The sequence below is a fragment of the Liolophura sinensis genome, chromosome 6, assembly GCF_032854445.1.
Source record: "Liolophura sinensis isolate JHLJ2023 chromosome 6, CUHK_Ljap_v2, whole genome shotgun sequence".
NCBI lineage: Eukaryota > Metazoa > Mollusca > Polyplacophora > Chitonida > Chitonidae > Liolophura > Liolophura sinensis.
Genome location: NC_088300.1, coordinates 52,576,526 through 52,598,013, shown reverse-complemented (window position 1 = coordinate 52,598,013; position 21,488 = coordinate 52,576,526). Strand labels below are relative to the sequence as shown.

Genomic DNA, 21,488 nt, shown 5'->3' with positions numbered 1-21,488 from the left:
AGATTAGCCCACTGCTGCATTGCCCCATCTCTCCATTAGCCCACTGCTGCATTGCCACATCTCTCCATTAGCCCACTGCTGCATTACCCCATCTCTCCATTAGCCCACTGCTGCATTGCCCCATCTCTAAATTAGCCCACTGCTGCATTGTCCCATCTCTCCATTAGCCCACTGCTGCATTGCCCCATCGCTCAATCTCTCCCAAATAACACTACTGTCACGTGTGTTATGCTTTGCAAATCATTATGCGAAGTAGGTCACGAGCACAGGGCAGTGAATATAACTTATACTGACTGCGACAGTGTTCTTTTCTAGGATTTGACCTGTGGTTATATAGGGTGTCCCCAGGGTTTACCTGTACAACACGTAGGTTTATCATCGCTTCCAAGGTAAGTTGTGGGTTACTGTTTCTCGGACTTCCTAACACCACAATTCTTCAATGTGTAACTTGGAACAAGACAGTGATTGCTAACTCGCGGGTATACTCGTCGGTTATGTTGACTGTTTAACACCACTTAAGATAAATAAATCCAATGCCTCTGTTTGTCTGTGTGGTCTCTGGAATACATGACGTCCCACTTAATCACAGTATATACTGATACTGCGCCAACAAGTGCTTGAGTACGAAGATTAACGTAATAGAGTTTTAATATTTATAGGAGCTAAAGTTTATATTATTCAACTGGTTCATTATTCTCTTTTAAAAGGTATAGACTATTCCTGGTTATTTACATGTACACTCATAACACAGACGAAGAGTGCTCAAGAATATTTCATCTATGTACGATGGTGTTCAGGGTGTTGTTAGTGGAGAAAAATTCAGGGCCACGCAGGCCCCTAGAGAAGTCACTGCCCAGTGCTGCGATTGATCCGAAACTTCGTTTGTCTCAGGTATCGATTAGAAATTTGATTAGAAACCACGGCTCACTCCCATACGAAATATAATGGTGATTAGGGCATTTCAGATCTTTTACAACATATTTCCAAGTAGACGATGTTTTCCAAAATCCTATATCGTATATGAGACAAGATCAGACCTGTCATGTTTACAGACACCTGATACGACATGGCACGCTTCCGTCTCGAAGTCGAGAGTTCCTGGATCAAAATCGTGTCGGGTCATACCCAAGACTTTAAAAATGTTACTTGTTACTGATTCGCTTGGAGTTCAGGACTGAGAGGTTAGAGCAAGGATACAGGATTGGTGTCAGAATAATGTGAATGGGTCGGGTGTCATGTCTGGTGTCTTCTTCATAATACTTCAGTGGCCGGCAGCACATTGGCGGCATGGACTCGCTTTGCCACAAGGACAAAGTATATGTACACACACCTAATGACTCCTCATCGTCATATGACTGCTAAAATTGTTAAGTGTGACATTAAATCCCAAGCATTCAGTCATCGATTCATTCGACATGATACGTTATAGTATGACATAATACATCTATTTTGGAGGTGTTTATACAGACTGTGTGATATCCGTGTTGGTTACATATTCCTGTTCCTCCAGGGCATTGACTTGTGTTGTAATGCTTTTGTACACCTTCCTCTCACTACCCTGAATGCGTGGAGCTACAGTATCATTTGGGTACATGTTATTCAGCAAAGTGCGCATGCAGCCAGGGGCAATTCTTTGTCGTACAGTGCAGAACGTCTTTACTTAGAACGTTAGATAAACAAGTTAGACAAGAAAGAAATCTTACACTCTGAGATAGAGAAAACCTCATACGATTGCTGCATTACTTGGGAATGCCCATAATACGACATATTTGACTGAGATGTGATCGAAATTTAGTTGTGACATTCTGAGTGGCAGTGTGTCATTCTGAGCGGCGCATAGCGAGGCTTGGAGCAATCTCGCACAAACTTCAGCGCAAATTTCGTGAGATCCACGGGTTTTTTCAAGTAGGGGTAACAGAAAACAAAACAAAGGACACGAGTATCATGAAATGGCCTTCAAAATCTACGTCATCATTTTCCACCCTCCGTCAGCACAGAAAGAACAGTGACCTGATCATTTTCTCTAAACTGAACAAGGTCATGAGACGGCGATAGGGTTTCGTGTGAATATACCACTGACTACTTGTACTGTAAGTGTGGAACACGTTCTTTTTCTGCAGATACTCAAAAAGCGAGCAGCGATGACATCATCACCATACGAGATTACGCATGCTTATCTCTTTGTTCTTCGCTGATGCCATTCATCTGATCGCTGACACTGTCTTCCTCCCCTTCACTTCACTTCTGTTCACTTCCAGTTGACCAACATCAAAGCTTGAGTGTCCATGTAATATGATTAGTACTGTTTCTGCCTCACATTGTAGCAGAGCTACTTGACACAGGTAAACACCAATGGAAGAGATACTTTATACAGCTAAGCAGCAATGGAGGAGATGGACAGCTAAACACCAATAGAAGAGCTACTTGATACAGCTAAGCATCGATCTGAAATGCCCTAATCGTTATTATATTTCGTATGGGGGTGAGCCGTGGTCATACGATCGAGAAATTTCTAATCGCCACCAGTGGAAGTGCTACTTTACACAGCTAAGCACCAATGGAAGATCTACACCGATGGAAGAGCTACTTGATACAGCTAAGTACCATGAACATGAACGCATGAACAGAATGCACGCTTTCTTTGCAAAGTTGTTAAATATTTTATTTCACATCAAGTATAGCTCTGCAATTTGAGATATGATCTTACCAAGTGGTGAAATATTTCAGGTGTACAGTGTTAGCTTATCTGAAAAGGGATCCCTTTCTTACTATTGTGTTTTACAGCGAAACAGCATGAAAACAGGAAAAGGTTGAGTTATTTTCGTATAACTTCAAGGAGTAAAATTTTCCTCAGTGTTTCAGATTTCTTTTAGCTGACAATTTATGACATTTAAATACTGTCTGTTTACATTCCAGAGAAAACCAACAAGAAGAGATGAGCAAGTTGAGTTATTTTCGTAACACCAAGGAGTACAATTTTATTTTCGATACCATTGGATCACGTGTGCGCTACTGGGCCAAAATCCAACCGAATAAAGCCGCTTTGGTGGTGCACATGAGTGATGTTCGGAGGTCCTTCATAACGTTTGGAGAGCTTTATGAGAAGGCAGAGAGTTTGGCCAAATACTACGTTAGCGTTGGGATAACACCCGGGGACCGAGTGGCTGTGTTTGTGTATAACAGCACGGAGTGGCTCATCACATCAATCGCCGGCTCACTGGCTGGAGTCGTCAGCATCAATTCGTCCACTTTCGCTTCCCAGAAGGATCTTGATTTCGTGAAAACCATCGGCTGTAAGCTTCTGGTGGCGGACATGCGCGATGAAAAACTAAAACATTTCATGACCAGAAACATTGAGGATCTGAGGTCAAAAGGGTTTGCTTTGAAAGTCATTGCCGTGGAGGATCACAACGACGCTTCGGCTGAAACCAACTTTCACAAGATCCTTGCCGATATGAAAAGTAAGGACATAAGTTTACCAGATAATATAGATCCAGAGGATCTGACCACTGTGTTCCACACATCTGGCAGCACGGGCGTTCCAAAGTTCGTGCCTTATTCTCATATGGCTGTCATCAATAATCTTTTGTTTTTGTATACAGAAATGGGGCTGGAAAATAATGATGTCTTCTTCTGTGACAGGCCTATGGGATATGTTGCTGGAAGCCCAATGGTAATCGCTGTCTTGGGCTGTACGTTTGTCACACTGAACACCCAAAGCACAGTGCGTGACGGCTTGTCACGCCAGGTCTGTAAGATTCTCAAGCAAGAAGCCGTCACATGTGGATACTTCCCGCCTTATATCCTCTATGATTTCGAAAAGCTGAAACTTACCGCTCCAGATCAGCTTCCTTTTTTCAAAACTATTGTCACCTCAGGTCAACGACTGTCCAAAAGTCTTCTCCGGCGTTTTCGTGAATTTGGCGAAAAACTGTGCTTGAATTATGGTACGACTGAGACTGCTGGTGTGACCTTGTCGAATGTCGATGAACTGCCCGATGTTGAAGACGACCTCATCGGTAGTCCTCTTCCCGCCACAGAAATGAAGATCGTTGATGAGCACGGCCATGTTGTCCCTGTGAACACAGACGGGGAAATTTGTGTCCGTAACATCAGCACAGCGAAGAATTATTTAACCACTGATGGACAGTTTGTAAAACTAACGGATGAGAACGGCTGGTTTCACACGGGCGACATAGGCTATATGCTGGACGACGAGAAGAGTTTCTGTATTAAGGGTCGCTTAGTTGAGATCATAAAAAGATCGACGATAAAGATATTTCCAGCATCTATTGAAAAGGTCATCACCAAACATCCAGCTATTGCAGAGGTTGTTGTTGTTGGAATTCCGGATGAGCGCATGTATCAAGAGGTTTGCGCATGTGTCATTGTGAAAACAGGATGTGATGTTTCGGCTGCAGATCTGGAAACGTACGCGTTGGAGCAATTTCAGCCTGACTTGTCTCCTGACGGAAAGGGCTTGATGCCTGGAACATTTTTGACCTTTGAAACTTTTCCTCGACTTGCATCACAAAAGGTCGATCGTCGACAAATTGCGGAACTAGCCAAACAGCGTACAAGTGATATTTGCGATGCAGACTGACATAGATGGATCGAAGTTTTCATAATCTAGCACAGTCTCATTTCTGAGCGGAAATCTAATGTAAGCAAACTTTGCCGTGACAGTATCACTGCTTGTCTCGTTAAACGGGCAGGCGGTTTGCTATAACCCTCCGTTCTCGCGATCACTCACACAAGGCGCGTAAGAATTACAACCCGGACTGGCACGGGACGACAATTCGAATTATGACCAAGTCTAGCGCCCGGGGCGTACGGCGCGAGACTCTAGCATAAACGCAAAGAATATATTGAACGAGTTAAATTACTATCGGTGTAGGCTACTCAACATCCATGCTTTGAATTCGTAATACATTACCTCGATTTACGCTAACAGGAGAGATTGGTGTGGATAGCATGGTGCGCAATGATATTTTCCAGTACAACTATGTTGGACCGGTTCCGAGTGAATGACCTTTCCCCCAAAACACCTTGAATCACTGTAAAACTAGATAAAACTAGAACGCGGCCAGCATTATGGTGGGTGGAAACCGAGCAGAGCCCGGGGGAGACCCACGACCATCCGCAGGTTGCTGGTAGACCTTCTTACGTACAAGTTGTATTTAAGGTCGAACGGAGGTCTAGAGATCAACTCATAGTTTGTGCATAGTTTCCAGAAATACAAGATTTTTTTCCTGTCAGCCTCATCAAAATCATCTCAGTTTGACATATCTTTAACTGTTACGTTTGGGTAATAAAATTAAAAATGAATATTTCAAGGTCGTGTGCTAAGTCATATTACAACCACCATATTCACAAAATATTACACATTTCAACATATCCTAGTGGTGTGCATGGATGGGCGTAATTCTGCGATTCATGCAGGCCATCCTTATGTCACGTCAATGAAAGCGCCGAGCTAATATCTTATTCCCATAAGATGAAACAGATATCAAACATCCCCATTTCTGTAAGGAAAACAGGAATAGATTGATATTCTACCTAAGACACAAATTGCTAAAACTGTGTGGTATAATTTGATGCCATAATTGGTTTACTGCTTCTACCATTAACAACTTCAACACGTCCATAACATGTAATGGGTAAATAATGGGGATCGGAAAGGCGGAGGCCAAAACACCTTATCTCATCCCATGACTAGAGTTCACTCGTGGACTCATCGTAAATTTCAATGTTGTTTACATTTGCGCTAGGATTTAACACCGTGATATGGCCTGGAGTTCAGCATCCAGAGAGGCGATCACGTTTCAAATGACCCTCCTGTTCACATCAAATGTTCATACAAAAACAATTGTATAGTTAAAATGGAACATTTAACAATTATGTTATGATTGTGTAATTTTTTTGTGAGAAACAAGGTCACATGTTGAGCCTCACAAAATGTCTATTCCAAATTAAGTACGGTGCGATGTATTAATATTATGGTGGGAGGAAACCGGGCACAGCCCGGGGGAAACCCACGACCATCCGAATGTAAGTAAAATATAATCAAGATGTACAGCATACTGAAAAAGCAGAGCAGCGACGACAGTCCGATAGCTGGCAAACGGTAAAATGTAACCGATGAAATACGGTCTCTTGTGATGCCACATTGAAATGAAGAATTAATCGTCTGTAGTTGAATCTGCAAACTAATGCTCTTTGTGAGCACAAGTTGTTTCCCCTTTAGCATCACCCAGCCACATGCAATGGGCGGACCCAGAACATCCGATTTCCTATGACCCTTTCTCGTGACAAGGTTACTTTTCATCCCATTCCCGATGAAAGCAATTTTGACGTCAATTCGGAAAGGTAAATGGTAGTGTGGATAGGGGATTGTGATGGAAAGTATAGGGTTTCGGTATCAAGGATCAGATTTACAATCAGGAAAGAATGAAACGTCTCAAATCTAAAACCTAGAAAAGTTGAGGATCTAGTCTAAAATATGTGCTTTCAAAATCTGGGACAGAAGATGCAGAAGCTTTTCAGAAGCTTCCATAACAAATATATTTCTCCGCACACATCGGTCACTTGCTGGCTTTCATATGAACAAACCTATTAATAACATTTGTAATGAATACATTTATTTTTAAAAAATCACAAGCAAGGTGCAATAATATATATTGATAAAACAATATATCTGTGTTTGTATTCAACGCCAACATTTGAACGATACCCCAAAACATGTAAGAACAATCTCATCTGTTTCTGACAAGTGAAAATTAAGTTTTGGAATTTACGCCTTCTGATCAACATACGAATCCCGGAAATCACACTAAAGATTGACTGATTGAGCACCTTCAGTTTTCTTGTTATTTTGGTGTCACTTTCTTCTTCAGTTCTTACTAACAAACTTCACGACAACTATATATCTGTGGCAGATGAGCAACACTATCGACGGCGGAAACACGTGACGGACGTGTACACAAGAAATGATGACGTATATTCTTTCATCTGTCGTACACACGTGATAATGCGAAACATGTTACGTCCATATATATATAGGGCGAGATTATCATAACAGCGTGTGATCCGCGATGGTGTGTCAGTTCGATTTGTCTGAGGTCGACCGATCTCTGCAGACAACCGGAGAGCTGATGCAACATCCCAGAACACACGCTGTTATAATAAACTATTTATTATATACCTTTATTTTTTCATACTAAATGATCAAAACACACATTTTTTTCGTCAACCAGTAGACTGACTTACTATAACTAGAGAACCAGCGCAGACAGTATGTAGTTCACCTATAAATGAGCACAATTTCTTCAGCTCGAATATGATTATGCTCTGCAGATTTCTATTTCATTAGTTTTCATTAGCAAACTACATAAAATAGATCAATATAGTAAACACCCACGATCTTAAACTACAAGAAGGCGGTCACTTCACGAAACACTGATAAATCGTTACGCCCCGGGAATCCCCTCCTGCTCTGACGTCACTTGAAGGAGACGTACGTATTGGAATACAAGCAAAGTTTGAACGTGTGGTGTAGTTTAAAATCACATCTTCTGTGAAAGGACCGGCTACATGATGATGACTGGACTAGAAGTTTGGCTCTATAACAGTGATGCAAAGTCTGCATTTATTGAAAATGTATGACCCTCGTTTGGCTGCGTAATCACTAATCGTGTCTGCTTGCAGTGACTACCCGGTAACAGAAGTTTTCAAAACGAGCGTTGAATATGATCACCATCGTGCATTGGTGAAACCACTGACGACTGCCTCAATTGTGTGAGTGTGCCGGATATGTTTGCTGATTTTACTGTTTACATTCAGAACAAGGGGAAAAGGGAGGAGGCTGGATTCATGGAAACGGCTAAGTTTGGATTAATTTCACGGCCATGGACCCTGAGTGAAACGTCGGCGATCAGGTCGCTGTCTGCATGGGATTTATCAGCATGTGGATATTTCCCCGTGAGGCCCTGAGTTTATCTTGCTCAAAGGACGAAATTAAAAATTTTCACGGCAAAGAAGGTTAGTTATATTTTCACTGAGCTGTAACAAATACCATATCGTCTTTATTTAAACCATATTTGAGGCGTAACTTGCAGGTCGAACAAGTTGATAGAAGCCGCCCTCAAAGTTTGGACAATTTTCGTCTCGAAAGTTACAAAATTTCCCTCCAAACTGTGCAGAGCTTGATTGTCGTTTCTTTTTAAGCTGGGATAAAGACGATAAATGTGTTTTCTTTACAACTACAACTGTTGTTACATTACGTCATATTCCGATGCTATTTCAGGGTCCCATGCACATACGACTCATGCTTACGGTATATATATATCGTGATGCGATGACACTGGTGAAAAGCTCTTTTGAGTCATTGTGCTACACCTGTGGCCCGTGTGCATGCCCGACATCGAAACCGAGATCCCATTTTAGTTGATATAATGACAGCATATTCCTGACCGTCATCAGTGAAATTAGAGGACACCCTTGAGTTTATCCTGGACCGGGTAAGGCTTAAAGTCTGGACGTTTGTCAAGTACATGCCGAAGGGCAATGGGTTTAGTTTGGAAAATTTAATTTGCTCCACCCATAAAACTGGCTGCCATAGTGCAAACGCACAATTCTCGAGTCCGGCGTGAAAGGACAATCTATCATAATAAATAAATGTAAATCGTGTCGTAAACAGCAAAAAACTAAGACTATGAAACTCAACACTTATATAAAAGTTGTTTTGTTACGAGACAATGACACAAAACCTGTGTAATGGAAAACCGAAAAATAATATGAAATTTGAAATGGGATTGTGTCATAGTATTACTGCTGCTGTACTACAAACACTGAACCTATGCGTCGAAAAAGACATTAATATACCAGCCGTCAAGCAATACGGACGTTCTAGGTCAATAATCTCAAGACCAATTCCCAAAACGACCTTTTACACAAACCACCCAAAAAAGTATGTAAGATACGAAATTAGGACTAAATCATGCAAAGAGAAGTTGTCATGAGTTTTCAGTGGTGAAGAAAAAACACAATTTATGTTCTAGGCGAATTAGTGAAATCAGTATTCAAAACGTGCACCATGCTAGTATATAAGTTGGTGATAATAAAATATGTATCTCAGTTGCGCTTTGATTGCAACTGTTCATAAGTCCAATTTGGCGATATAATTCAACACAATGAATATGCCGCCCCGAGCCTTGGGTAAAGCGGAATTAGACACAATCATAAAGCAGAGAGTCAGAGATTTTGGACATTGTCCATATTTACTTACATACTCTATTGTAAAAATAAGAAACTAAATTAGTGAGTGAAGACGTTTAATGGAATAACCTTGACATCTTAGTTTTTGCAGTAATAACTTGTGATTGAAATCGCCACATAACACGCAGGTTTTAACAAAAGCTACAAGCCATATGCAGGGCTCTTTTATTATACTGCTGTCCAAGTAAGGATAATTCACATGCTAAAATTGAGACTATCCCTCTTATCGCACAGTCTGCAAGAGAGGAAACCGTTTTGGTTTTTGAACAAATATCAGTTCAGACAAGACGTACCATCTGGAGTGTCTGTGGTTTGCTTTAATTCCAGTGAAGGTAGATATATATCTTTCACAGCCTCAGCTATGCATAGATTGTTTAGTGAATGTGAAGACACAAAAATACGTCGTTATGTATTTATGTGTTATATGTCAGACGGTGAAAACTGGGTCAGGTCAGAAAATTGTCGTCAAACCCTGTGAGCAAGGTAAAAGATCTTCCTGGGGAACACCTGTACCTTTCGTGATACATACCATTAGCAACATACAGGTAAGTTGTGTAACGCTGTCTGGGGAATCTGATGCTGCATAGTCCCAGTAATAAGACTGACAGAGCAATAACGTGCGGTCGCTGTGAGTCCAGCTCATGCTAGCTTCCTCTCCTCCCACCATATAGTCCTGGCTGTATCAGTGAAATATTCTTGAGTACGGCCTAAAACAAATAAATCAGTAGAAGGCTTTCGTGATGGTACGTTATTGTATTGTCCTGCATGCCAGAGCCTTTCACAACTCCGCTGTAAGCGACAGTTTAACTTAAATTGTCACGTTGAAGAAGTTTTGGGAACTCGTCAACAAGACAACGTGACAACCCATTATTTTAATTTTAAACTATCATACAATGCAGAGCAATCCAATAAATAAATAATTATTAAATGTCGTGTTATCATGTTGTCGACCTTCTTGATTTCAGTCGCAAATCGTGCGGGAAACTGTTTGCACTAAATCTTTCATCTTTAATTTCCAAATTGACAACAAAATACCTGAAATGTTGGACTGGTGTTTCATAATTTTAACAAATTTAACGCCACTTGCACGCAAGGTTAAATTGGCGCAGTTCCCTTTCTTTCTAAGACGACACCACATTATTTCAGAAGTTATAAAATGGCGTGTTTAAGGACAACAGAACGTCAGATTGACGCTGTTGGGCTGTTGTGCAGCTTGACGACGCGGCGGAGCGCTGGCCGCAATGGTCTTCCATATTCACGTTCTGGGCTGAAAACCTTGACACTTTTCTGGTAAAATCTGGATTATTTATGCGTTCTCACACAACTAGGGCATTTTTTTCTTCAAGGTCCAACAAGGTGACCCCAAAAGATAACCCCAAAGCTGTCTATCTACGCGCAGACTCTCGTCAGTATTCATGCGGTCACATAGTCTATTAGCATGTGTAAACATGCTTATACCTGGGACCAATGTAACAGAGGGATAGGCAACGCCTGCACTTGTGTATGGGAGCCTGGGGTCACGGTGATGAGACAGGAAGCAATGTCAGAAAACATAAAACAATCCGTCGCATTTTCTGTATCTAGAGTGTGTGCAACATGATTTTAAATTAACACCTAAAACATTTTTATTGATGAATGCTGATTAAATAGTTCCCTGGGAGGACACAAATAATGAGCCTAAGCCCAAAAATGTCTACGTGCGACTCATAGGCTCCAAAGGTCAGCTTGTCTATTGTTGGCAGTGATGTAAAGTCAAAGGTAGTGAGCGACGCATGCGCTGTAAGGAGTATGGAGCCGGTTTGGTATAGCGCGAAGCGTGTAAGATGACCCCGCGCGCCCGGCAGACAAACCTGTTCTCGCGTTAGCTGGGCAACGAATATGTTTCAAGAGCTGGCACATTTCAATGGTCGAATTATCCGCGTTAAGATGTCCGAACAATCAACCCCCCCCCCCCCAAAAAAGTTGACGAAAGACGCCAATAACACATATTATATGACGTCGTTTTGCTCCTAGATTATGATTGTTGCATGCGATTACTAGTACTTGTTGGTGTATTTAGTACCAGCCGAAATGAGTTACATTTTTGTGATGATGTATTGTTGCTCATGAATGTTAATTGCTTGTGTCAAGAGAACGGAAATTTTAGTATCTTTTGGTATTAGCTTTGTTCATTTCTTTTTTGTTTAGTTCATTTTCGTGTAAGATGTTAGTTATTTGTCAATTGTACAAATTTTGTGATGTGACCATCCATGTACTTTGTGCTAATAAAATTTTTAATGTAACATTCTTTATTATTGCTGATTATAACGGTTAGAGTTATGAAAACAACGCAATTCACATCCGATGAAAGCACACAACCACGTCAATTCTGTTCAAGTTCATGATAGTACGCTTAACAGGTAGTATATACACACGTGACCTTACATGACATGCTGTGATCGATGATGCGATAATGAGTTGATGTGCTGATTTTATTGACTGTAAACAAAATGGTGCTGTATAAGTAATATGTACTGAACATGATTGTGTACAGGCAATAGACAGATTATACAAAAGATCTGCAAATACACAACGATTCATGTGGCCCATACTACTTACTGTACACAGTTATCGCAAAAGTACTTACAATACTACGTTGAGTATATAAAGCACAACATGTAAAACGTTCAATTTAGCTACAAACGTACCGCAATTGCCACTAAACAAAGTCTAACAGAAGCAACGATCATCGAATTAACAATCCAAGGGAGGCGACTCTCTCACCCAATGCAGGATGCTAAGTAAGTACATTACGTGAGCTATAGGAAGCGTACATCAGAAAGATTCCTATACAAAGTATCTACTTCGCATAACCAGACAACGATATCACTTTACACATATGCAGGTTATACAGATATACGCTCATGAAAACAAAAGTTGCAATTAATAAAGCTAAGAAGGCGCTACTTTAGCGTTTATAGGACTCATGTCGTATTGACCGGGGCGTCGCCATTTTCTTTCCCGTGAATTCGCCGACAAAAACACGAATAAAAGACTAAATCACGAGTTACGCCCTTTACAACGCTAAACCTATGGATTAGAGATTTATCCTAGCGATACAGATCATATACATACATAAAGACAACTAAGCATATTTTGGCCGTTACACTAATCATCATGACGTACCATTATAAACACTATTATGTATTTATTATTATTATCATCATCATCATCATGATTATTATTATTATTATTATTATTATTGTTGTTGTTGTTGTTGTTATTTGGTCCCAGTTGTATTATTTAGTGTTTGATCTAAAATTTCAACCATTGCCAAGTTACTCACTTTGCTTCTGAGATTTCTAATAATCTTAGGTGTTTTAGGTTTGCTTGGTAGGGTGATATTCAAATGGAAAATACAAGTTTCAGCACCAAAAGCAATAACTTATGAGGACGGTTTATTTACCCCCTTAAAATACACAAAGTTTTGTCTGTAAAAATGCATTTTTAGGAACACAATAAAGCATTAGGCACTTTCCATACCAACACATAAATTTTGCTGATACAACAATAAAGGCCCACAGGATTATGCAGAAACACTAGGTCGCCAATATAGACTAGCCAATCAGATGACGTAATTTCTCGTTATTGTTACATGATTGGTCCTTACGGTCTAGCGACACTGGTCTTTCTACATAACTGTAGGTGAACTACAGTAAACAGTACATGTAAATTATCCAATAATTGATGACTTATGAACTGGGGCATTGGCCCAGAGTTGTTTTGAAATGTGACCCTGTAGTTCACTGAAATGAAAACAAATTTGCTGTTGTTGTTTACGGTCACCAAGGTGCCTAATAAAAACAGCCAGACCAGGGGGAGATGCAAATTCACTGTCCAAGGCTAGAACTGGGCATGTGCCTTGTGGTAAGATATTTGAATATGATTGTTTATTTATTTTACGACAGATGGATATAACATGAATGCGACCATTTTAAAGGGACATTTCAAGATACTAATAATGAAAAGTGCCACATAATCCAAGGATGTGTTCATGCAGTAACCAATGCTAAGGACTCAGCTGTTGGCGAAAATAGACAGTTTAATTCACTTACTTTTTTAATACCGGCATCAGACATTTTAACAGGAGACAAATCAGATATAAATACGTGTATTTAAATACAACATCGGGTACATTTTTAGTGATACGTACAAAGTGATAAGTTATGAAACTGCTTTATATTCCAACGTTAAGCAAGGCCTGTGCAGATTTTGATATCCAAAACAGTGCTGTCAGAACACTGATATATTTTGTCTAAAATCACACAGAACCCGTCTACGAGGAATCCATCTGAATCGCCCTGTTACTTGCCACTTCACATTCTGTCGCTTTTGAAATAAAATCAGCTAGACACCTTCTGGGTGAGGGAATTTCGGTTGATCCGCATTATATGAATGGTCCTCATACACTTGATAGGCTGTTCGAGGCGTACCGGAAATCTGAAAAAAAGAATATTGGTGAGTATATAGGGAACGTGGTGAAACGTAGTAATTTGAATATGTGCTTTGTGAAGCAATCAACGTAGGTGTATGCTAACATGTAGCTTTCATCAATTAATTGTGCATTTTAAGAGGTGAACAATTACCAAAAAGGCCCACGTGAGAAGTAATGTGAAATATTTTTATATCCCGATCACACCGTATAAAGCGCTGGTATCCAGAATAATTTATGTTGTGCGGTTCACAACAGAGGGGAGACAGAGTTAAGTAAATCCTCAATAGGTCTTAGACGAGTATAAAATATTAATATATTTCTAGCACTTATATAAATGTAACACTTTTTTTTGCATTAAAGCACATTTAAATATATGCTAAATATATATGAAATTACATAGGTTTGTGGATTAACAACAAATATCGTCTATTTATCATTATAACACAATGTTTTTATAAACAGGAATATATATTTGTATATTCAACAATCTAATAATTGGTCGTAAAGATATTTCTGCAGGAGTAGGTTATTTGTGTCCAATTCAGGTTTCACGGATAAAAAAAAAAGTATGGTACAAGGGGACTACTAGTATATGGCACTATGTAACTAGGGACTATTTCTAGCGGGCAGTTCTGACATAGACAGCTATAACATAACAATGTCGGAGCAGCCCACTAGAGCTAACTTCACACCGACTTTACACTGAAAGTCATTTATAAGCTTTTTTTCTATGTAACGTGACACCGTATAGCAACAAGAAGTATACCAAGCCACCCCCAAAAGTGTGTACTTTTTAGAAAAGAAAGGTATAATTACATGTTGTTGATGCCTTCAGAAGCGAGAAATATTGAAACCCACGGTAAGTCCGGAACTGCGAAAATGCTACGTCATTAACAATGTCAAATTCGATGACATCATACTTGGGTGACGTCATAATTATTCAAGAGCAAGTGCACAATTCCCGTGGCGAGTAATATTATACTTAAACGTGCACACAATTTTAAATATGGTGGTGACACAGAAATTGTTTAAAGTAAAGTCGATCGGTGTTACCCTCCGTCAAGACATGTTGAACTTCGCCCAATATCCAGTATGCCGTTGATTTTGTAATAATTCTGACCTCAGGCGAGACAATGGGTTCTTGCCTTCAAAACCGAGCTTATGTAGTTTAACATTATGAAGTAGAGAAAGTTGTCTGACTTTATTTCCGTTGCAAGAATTTTACACACAGCTGAATAAAGGCGACTAGCTAGAAACAGACTATAGCTTGCAACCACGAGATAAAGCAAGGGCGAAAATGAATGGCGAAGATCATCAGTATATAAGTTACTACTGGCAGTCTCCCTTTATGATTTGTGTCCCATTAATCCCATTTCGTGTACTGTGACAAAATATGTTGAGCGAAAGTGGGTGAAGGGCTGTGTGCTTTGATCGCCATGTCAAAGGTCAAAGGTCAATATGCGTGCAGTCGCCCTTTCAGCCAGGCCCGCACTATATCCTAACCTAGTCAGACAGATTCTCATTTCTAATAGCTCGTGGACGCCAGCCCCAATCCGGTCGTATCAGCGTGAAGGGTGAGTAACTGAAGGCAAACGTTGACGTGAGAGCAGGAAAAATGATGAAAATTTGGCCTTAATAGAGACATAAATACAGATGATAATGTTCTGATAGTAAGATCGTCATGTATATATACGGCCGCGGTGGGGTACTGAACGGTCAATCCCATCTCCAGACTCACAAACTATAATTCATCCTCAGGAAGCCAGTGATAAGACTGGGATTTACACTCATTGTCTTACACTGTATCTTGAACACAAATATTTTCGCATGATCATTAAATGTGAAGGTCTTGCAGCAACCTGTGGATGGTCGTGGGTTTCCCCCGGCCTCTGCCCGGTTTCCTCTCACCATAATTCTGACCGCCTCGTATAAGTGAAATATACTTGACTACGGCGTAATACACCAATCAAATAAATAAATATATATCTGTGACTGAATATGGAGCTACCTGAAAGGAAGAAAAACATGCTTTAATAACCAACTATAAGAACCTTCGACGTTACAAACATTGAGGACTGTGATGTTCCTGCATGACGAGTCATCTTTTTGTCCCATCATTCTATTGTTCAGAATTATAGTCGTATATTTCTCGATATATACGTCAGTGTAGACGAAGTCTAAGCGTGAAGACCGACATCTGCACACCTTCAGAAAGTCACATCTAAAATAAATCAATACATCATGGCGTGTAAAGAACTTTTAAGATTTACATTCTTACAAGATAAGAGTGTCCATTGCAAGTTCGTAATTTCCGAAGGAATTTTTCACAGTCATTTCAAGCCATCAAATGACACAGAAAGGTGTGAGCTCTTTGTCACGTCACAGATTGAATTGACAGATCTTCCAAGGAGGGAGATATATAGTTCTCAAGGTTAAAGAAATATGATAAATAGAAATCGTATCTTTTATTTATTATAATCTACTTATAATAGTTCTTAATACTGACGGCTATGCGGACATATATAGCCGGTCAGCCACTTATGACCATGTATGTCATGTCAGCTTAACTGGAATTAACTGCTTCATGTTAGATATTACTTTCCTCTGTGTGTGCAAGAAAATTGGAAGAAGCGTTTTATTTTGAATTGGTGAAGTGTACAATATGATGTGAGTACTTGACTTAAAAAAAAATTACCTATGTCGCAGATCACTGTCATATATACGACAGAAATGTAAGCTCACTCTTGAGTGGGGAGGATACTGAAGTCACCAACACGCGTTGACGAAAATATGACTCGCGAAAGTTTTCAAAGACTGCGAAGTTATTGCAAGGATATGATCCCACTTGAAAAGCTACTGAAATGACGAGAAAATTAAAATCGCGTTTCTGTTTATAGCGTCAAATTTATATGTTAATTTTCAAGATTAAGTGGTTAAGATTACTTCAGTGCTGTATGTTTATATTGCAGAGAAAACCAACAAGAAGAGATGAGCAAGTTGAGTTATTTCCGTAACACCCAAAAATATGACTTTATTTTCGATACCATTGGATCACGTGTGCGCTACTGGGCCAAAATCCAACCGAATAAAGCCGCTTTGGTGGTGCACATGAGTGATGTTCAGAGGTCCTTCATAACGTTTGGGGAGCTTTATGAGAAGGCAGAGAGTTTGGCCAAATACTACGTTAGCGTTGGGATAAGGCCCGGGGACCGAGTGGCTGTGTTTGTGTATAACAGCACGGAGTGGCTCATCACATCAATCGCCGGTTCACTGGCTGGAGCCGTCAGCATCAATTCGTTCACTTTCGCTTCCCAGAAGGATCTAGATTTAGTGAGAACCATCGGCTGTAAGCTTCTGGTGGCGGACATGCGCGATGAAAAACTAAAACATTTCATGACCAGAAACATTGAGGATCTGAGGTCAAAAGGGTTTGCTTTGAAAGTCATTACCGTGGAGGATCATAACCACGTTTCGGCTGAAAACAACTTTCATAAGATTCTTACCGATATGAAAGAGAAGGACGTAAGTTTACCAGATGGCATAGATCCTGAGGATCTGACGGTTGTATTCCAGACTTCAGGAAGCACGGGTGTCCCAAAGTTCGTGCCATATTCCCACATGGCTATTATAAACGATCTTCTTTTTCTTTGTACAGCGATGGGTATCGAAAACAGGGATATCTTCTTTAGTGACAGACCGATGGGTTATATGGCTGGGTACCCAATGGTCATCATGGTTTTGGGCTGTACGTTTGTCACATTAAACTCCCAAAGCACTGTCCGTGACGGCTTGTCAGGCCAGGTGTGTAAGATCTTAAAGCAGGAGGCCGTCACGTGTGGTTACTTTCCTCCGTATCTCGTCCATGATTTAGACAAACTCAAGCATACCGCATCATGTGAAATTCCTTTCTTCAAAGCAGTTGTTACATCTGGCCAGCGATTGTCGAAAAAAATCCTAAGGCGTTTTCAAGAGTATTCTGAAAGACCTTGTTTGGGTTACGGCACTACTGAGGTAGCCTGGGTGACCTTGTCCAGTGTGGACGAGTTGCCAGATATTGATGACGACATCATTGGTAGTCCTCTTCCTGCCACAGAGATGAAGATCGTTGATGAACACAATCGCGTTGTCCCTGTCAACACTTATGGGGAAATCTGTGTCCGGAATATCAGCACAGCGAAGAATTATTTAACCACGGATGGAGAGTTTGTAAAACTGACGGATGAGAACGGATGGTTTCACACAGGCGACATAGGCTACATGCTGGACGACGGAAAGAATTTCTGTATTAAGGGTCGAGCAGTTGAGATCATAAAAAGATCGACGATCAAGATATTTCCAGCATCTATTGAAACTGTCCTCTCTAAACACCCGGCCGTTGCTGAGGCTGTTGTTGTTGGGGTCCCAGACGACCGGATGTATCAAGACGTTTGCGCCTGCGTAACAGTTAAGGTGGGACAGGAGCTTACAGTGGCTGAGTTGGAAAGTTATGGGATGGAGCAGTTTAAGCCTGACTCATGTCCTGACGGAAAAGGATTGATGCCGGGGTATTTCGTCATATTTGAAACATTTCCACGACTTTCATCTCAAAAGGTCAACCGTCGAAAAACCACTGAAATGGCCATAGAGCTTACAAGTACCAAATCTCATTAAGATCTGGAAGTTAATACACTACAACAGTTTTTTAATGACAGGATTCTCTGGTGAAATTATTTGTATTAGTTATTGATTTTTGAACTAATTTCATGGACATATAGACAATGAGATATTGCTGATGGCTTCAACCATGTACGCTCTAAATAAATTAGAAACTTCGTATATTAAAGGATAAAATAGATTTGGAAACTATGTTTCAGAAGTGCGGAAACTCCCACCGGAGTCAACCGGAGTCATATGTATAAACTATCTACACTGCCCATGAAGTTATTTGTTCTATAATTTTGAAGATTTCCAATGTTCCCGTGATATTGCATAGGCTACGATGTTCTTCGGTCTTCCTGCTTAATAATTAATAATGATTCAAAGTCTTAAATGAAAATATTTCTGACATCGTTCCTTCAATTGTCTCTTTACAACATGGACAGCACCATATATTTGTGCGCGTACAGGTTTATATGTATAGGAACTAGTATATATACCGGAATAAAAACACCGTCTCATTTCTGGGCGGAAATCTCATGTAAATGAACTTTGCCGTAACAGTATCACAGCTTATCTTGTTAACACGGGCAGGCGGTTTGCTATAACCCTCCTTTCTCGCGATCACCCAGACCCGGCGCGTAAGAATTACGCCCTGGGCTGTCACGGGACGACAATTCGAATTATGACCAAGTCTAGCATCCGGGGCGTAATAATTACGGCGCGTGACATTAGCATCCACGCAAAGAATATATTGAACGGATTAAACCACTGTGGGTGTACACTACACAACATCCATGCTTTGAATTCGTAATACGTTACCTTGATTTACGCTAGAAAGAGTAATTGATGTGGATAGCATGGAGCAATGATATTTTCCAGTACAACTATATCGGACCGGTTCCGGGTGAATGACCTTTCCCTCAAGACATCTTGAATTCACTGGAAAACTGGATAAAACTAGACAGGTACATGTGTTTCCAAATACTACAAGGAAAAATATTTAACATGACATTGTTCGTTACAATCAAACCCATAAGAGTAACTAGAAATCAAAGATACATTTTTGAAAGTTTACTTTGAGAGGTGGAGTACAGCACAGAACCTATATGTTTTTCATGAAAGCAAACATTACAAGTGTATGCACATGTATAAGATAGAATAAGTATTCAATTTTACATGCAGGAACGTTACCTACGTTGAAACAACACGTGTTATATTTTTTGAAAAGTTTGAATGAACAGCATATATTCATGCAGTCGTTTCTCCATACATATGTCCGCTAAATTTATAGTTCACACGCTGAATGTAACAAATATATCTCCAAACATTTCGATATCGACTGCAAGTTGTGTAAAATCGAATGAGTTTAAGGTCGAACGGAGGTCTAGAGATCAAATCATAGTTTATGCATAGTGTCCAGAAATACGAGAAAAGTTTTTCCTGTCAACCTCATCAAAATTGCTGAGCAGTACATAATTGAAATCTGCTGGAGATATTTATTAATAACATGTATATTACATGTACAATAACAATTACTATATCCCCTCAGCAGTAGAGAAGATTGAGAACAAGCCGTGTGTTACGTTTGGATAATAAAATTAATAATGAATATTTCAAGGTCGTGTGCTAAGTCATATTACAATAACACCCTGCCACCATATTCACAAAATATTACACATTTCAACATATCCTAGTGTGTGCATGGATAGGCGTAATTCTGCGATTCATGCAGGCCATCCTTATTTCACGTCAATGAAAGCGCTGAGCTAATATCTTATTCCCATAAGATGAAACCGGTATCAGACATTCCCATTTCTGTAAGGAAAACAAGAATAGATTGATATTCTACCTAAGACACAAATTGCTAAAACTGTGTGGTATAATTTGTTGCCATAATTGGTTTACTGCTTCTACCATTAACAACTTCAAGACGTCCATACCATGTAATGAGTAAATAATGGAGATCGGAAAGGCGGAGGCCAAAACAACTTATCTCATCCGATGACTAGAGTTCACCCGTGGACTCATCGTAAATTTCAATGTTGTTTACATTTGCGCTAGGATTAAGGTTAACTCCGTGACCCGGTCTGGAGTTCGACATTCAGGGAGGCGATCAGGTTTTCAGATGACCTTCTTGTTCACATCAGAAATATGTTCATACAAAAACAAGTATATAGTTAAAATGAAACATTTAACATTTATGTTATTATGATTGTGTAATTTTTTGGTGAGAAACAAAGTCACATGTAGAGCTTCTCAAAATGTCTACTCCTAATTAAGTACTCTGCGATGTATTAATGTTATTCAGAGTTCTTTTTCCTAAAGTCTACTGACTCAGCAGGCAAAACATCCAAGAAAGCAATTCCGAAGTCATACACTTCTGCAAAGGTACCCAGATTTGGCGTGAAAACTCGAGGTGTCGTTGAAGTGTATGTGAACTGCCAAAGGCTGACTGATCACAGTCAAAATAAATTGTGGAGAGCCACAAACAGCAGATGTGTCTGGGCTTCACCGTCCGCGCAATTCTAGCAAACCAGCAACAGACCAGAGCGTGGAATCTCCTCAGGGCGCAGCAGGAGAAGAGCAAGAATTGGGAGGCCGGGAATACACCATCACCTTCCGAGGATGCCGAGGATGAACTTAACGATTCCCTCGATAACGAGCTCTGTAGTAAACTTTCTCGATAGATCTCTTAGGTCAGGTGTGAAGAAGCAATGACCGACAGGCTGTATGTAAGTTTCAGCAAGGCAAAAATATTGTAAACTAACATCCACAAAGGAAACTAATGTGAAAAACCATTTCTATCTATATATAGGCTCATCCTATAATAACCTGAAATAATTTCAGGTCTGCTTCTTGAATAGGTCGGAATTGATTGTTATCCACAGAGGCCATTTTCAGTTGGTTACGGACACCACTTGTCTTGCCGTTATGGTCACGTAACTCCAACAATACGACCTCCGAGTTTGAGACGCGATGTATTTAGTAAGTGTTCTTGATGGATGTCCATGCAGTAGTTTGTGATGAACGTGTATGTTACATGGTTCAGTTAACCCGCCCCTTGTAGCCGACTCCAAGGTAATCCTGTCTATATACTTAG

General features: G+C 40.2%; 2 protein-coding genes across 4 annotated transcripts; both read left to right on the top strand.

The window, feature by feature from the left end:
• The first annotated feature begins 283 nt into the window (after nt 1-283).
• LOC135466490 (medium-chain acyl-CoA ligase ACSF2, mitochondrial-like) lies at nt 284-6,981 on the top strand. Of its 3 annotated transcripts, none has more exons than XM_064744002.1 (2): nt 284-389; nt 2,917-6,981. In XM_064744002.1, exon 2 carries the CDS (start codon nt 2,936-2,938, stop codon nt 4,601-4,603), a length of 1,668 nt encoding a protein of 555 aa, XP_064600072.1. In that variant the 5' UTR covers nt 284-389; nt 2,917-2,935; the 3' UTR covers nt 4,604-6,981. The 3 variants fall into 3 exon arrangements, with proteins under 3 accessions (XP_064600072.1, XP_064600070.1, XP_064600069.1); XM_064744000.1 differs by having other exon boundaries at nt 335-389; nt 2,325-6,981; XM_064743999.1 differs by having other exon boundaries at nt 356-389; nt 2,121-6,981.
• Nucleotides 6,982-15,243: 8,262 nt separating this feature from the next.
• On the top strand, nt 15,244-18,623 carry LOC135467884 (medium-chain acyl-CoA ligase ACSF2, mitochondrial-like). The gene is made up of 2 exons (XM_064745796.1): nt 15,244-15,324; nt 16,720-18,623. The coding sequence occupies exon 2, from the start codon at nt 16,739-16,741 to the stop codon at nt 18,398-18,400; it is 1,662 nt and encodes a 553-aa protein (XP_064601866.1). The 5' UTR covers nt 15,244-15,324; nt 16,720-16,738; the 3' UTR covers nt 18,401-18,623.
• The last annotated feature ends 2,865 nt before the right edge of the window (nt 18,624-21,488 follow it).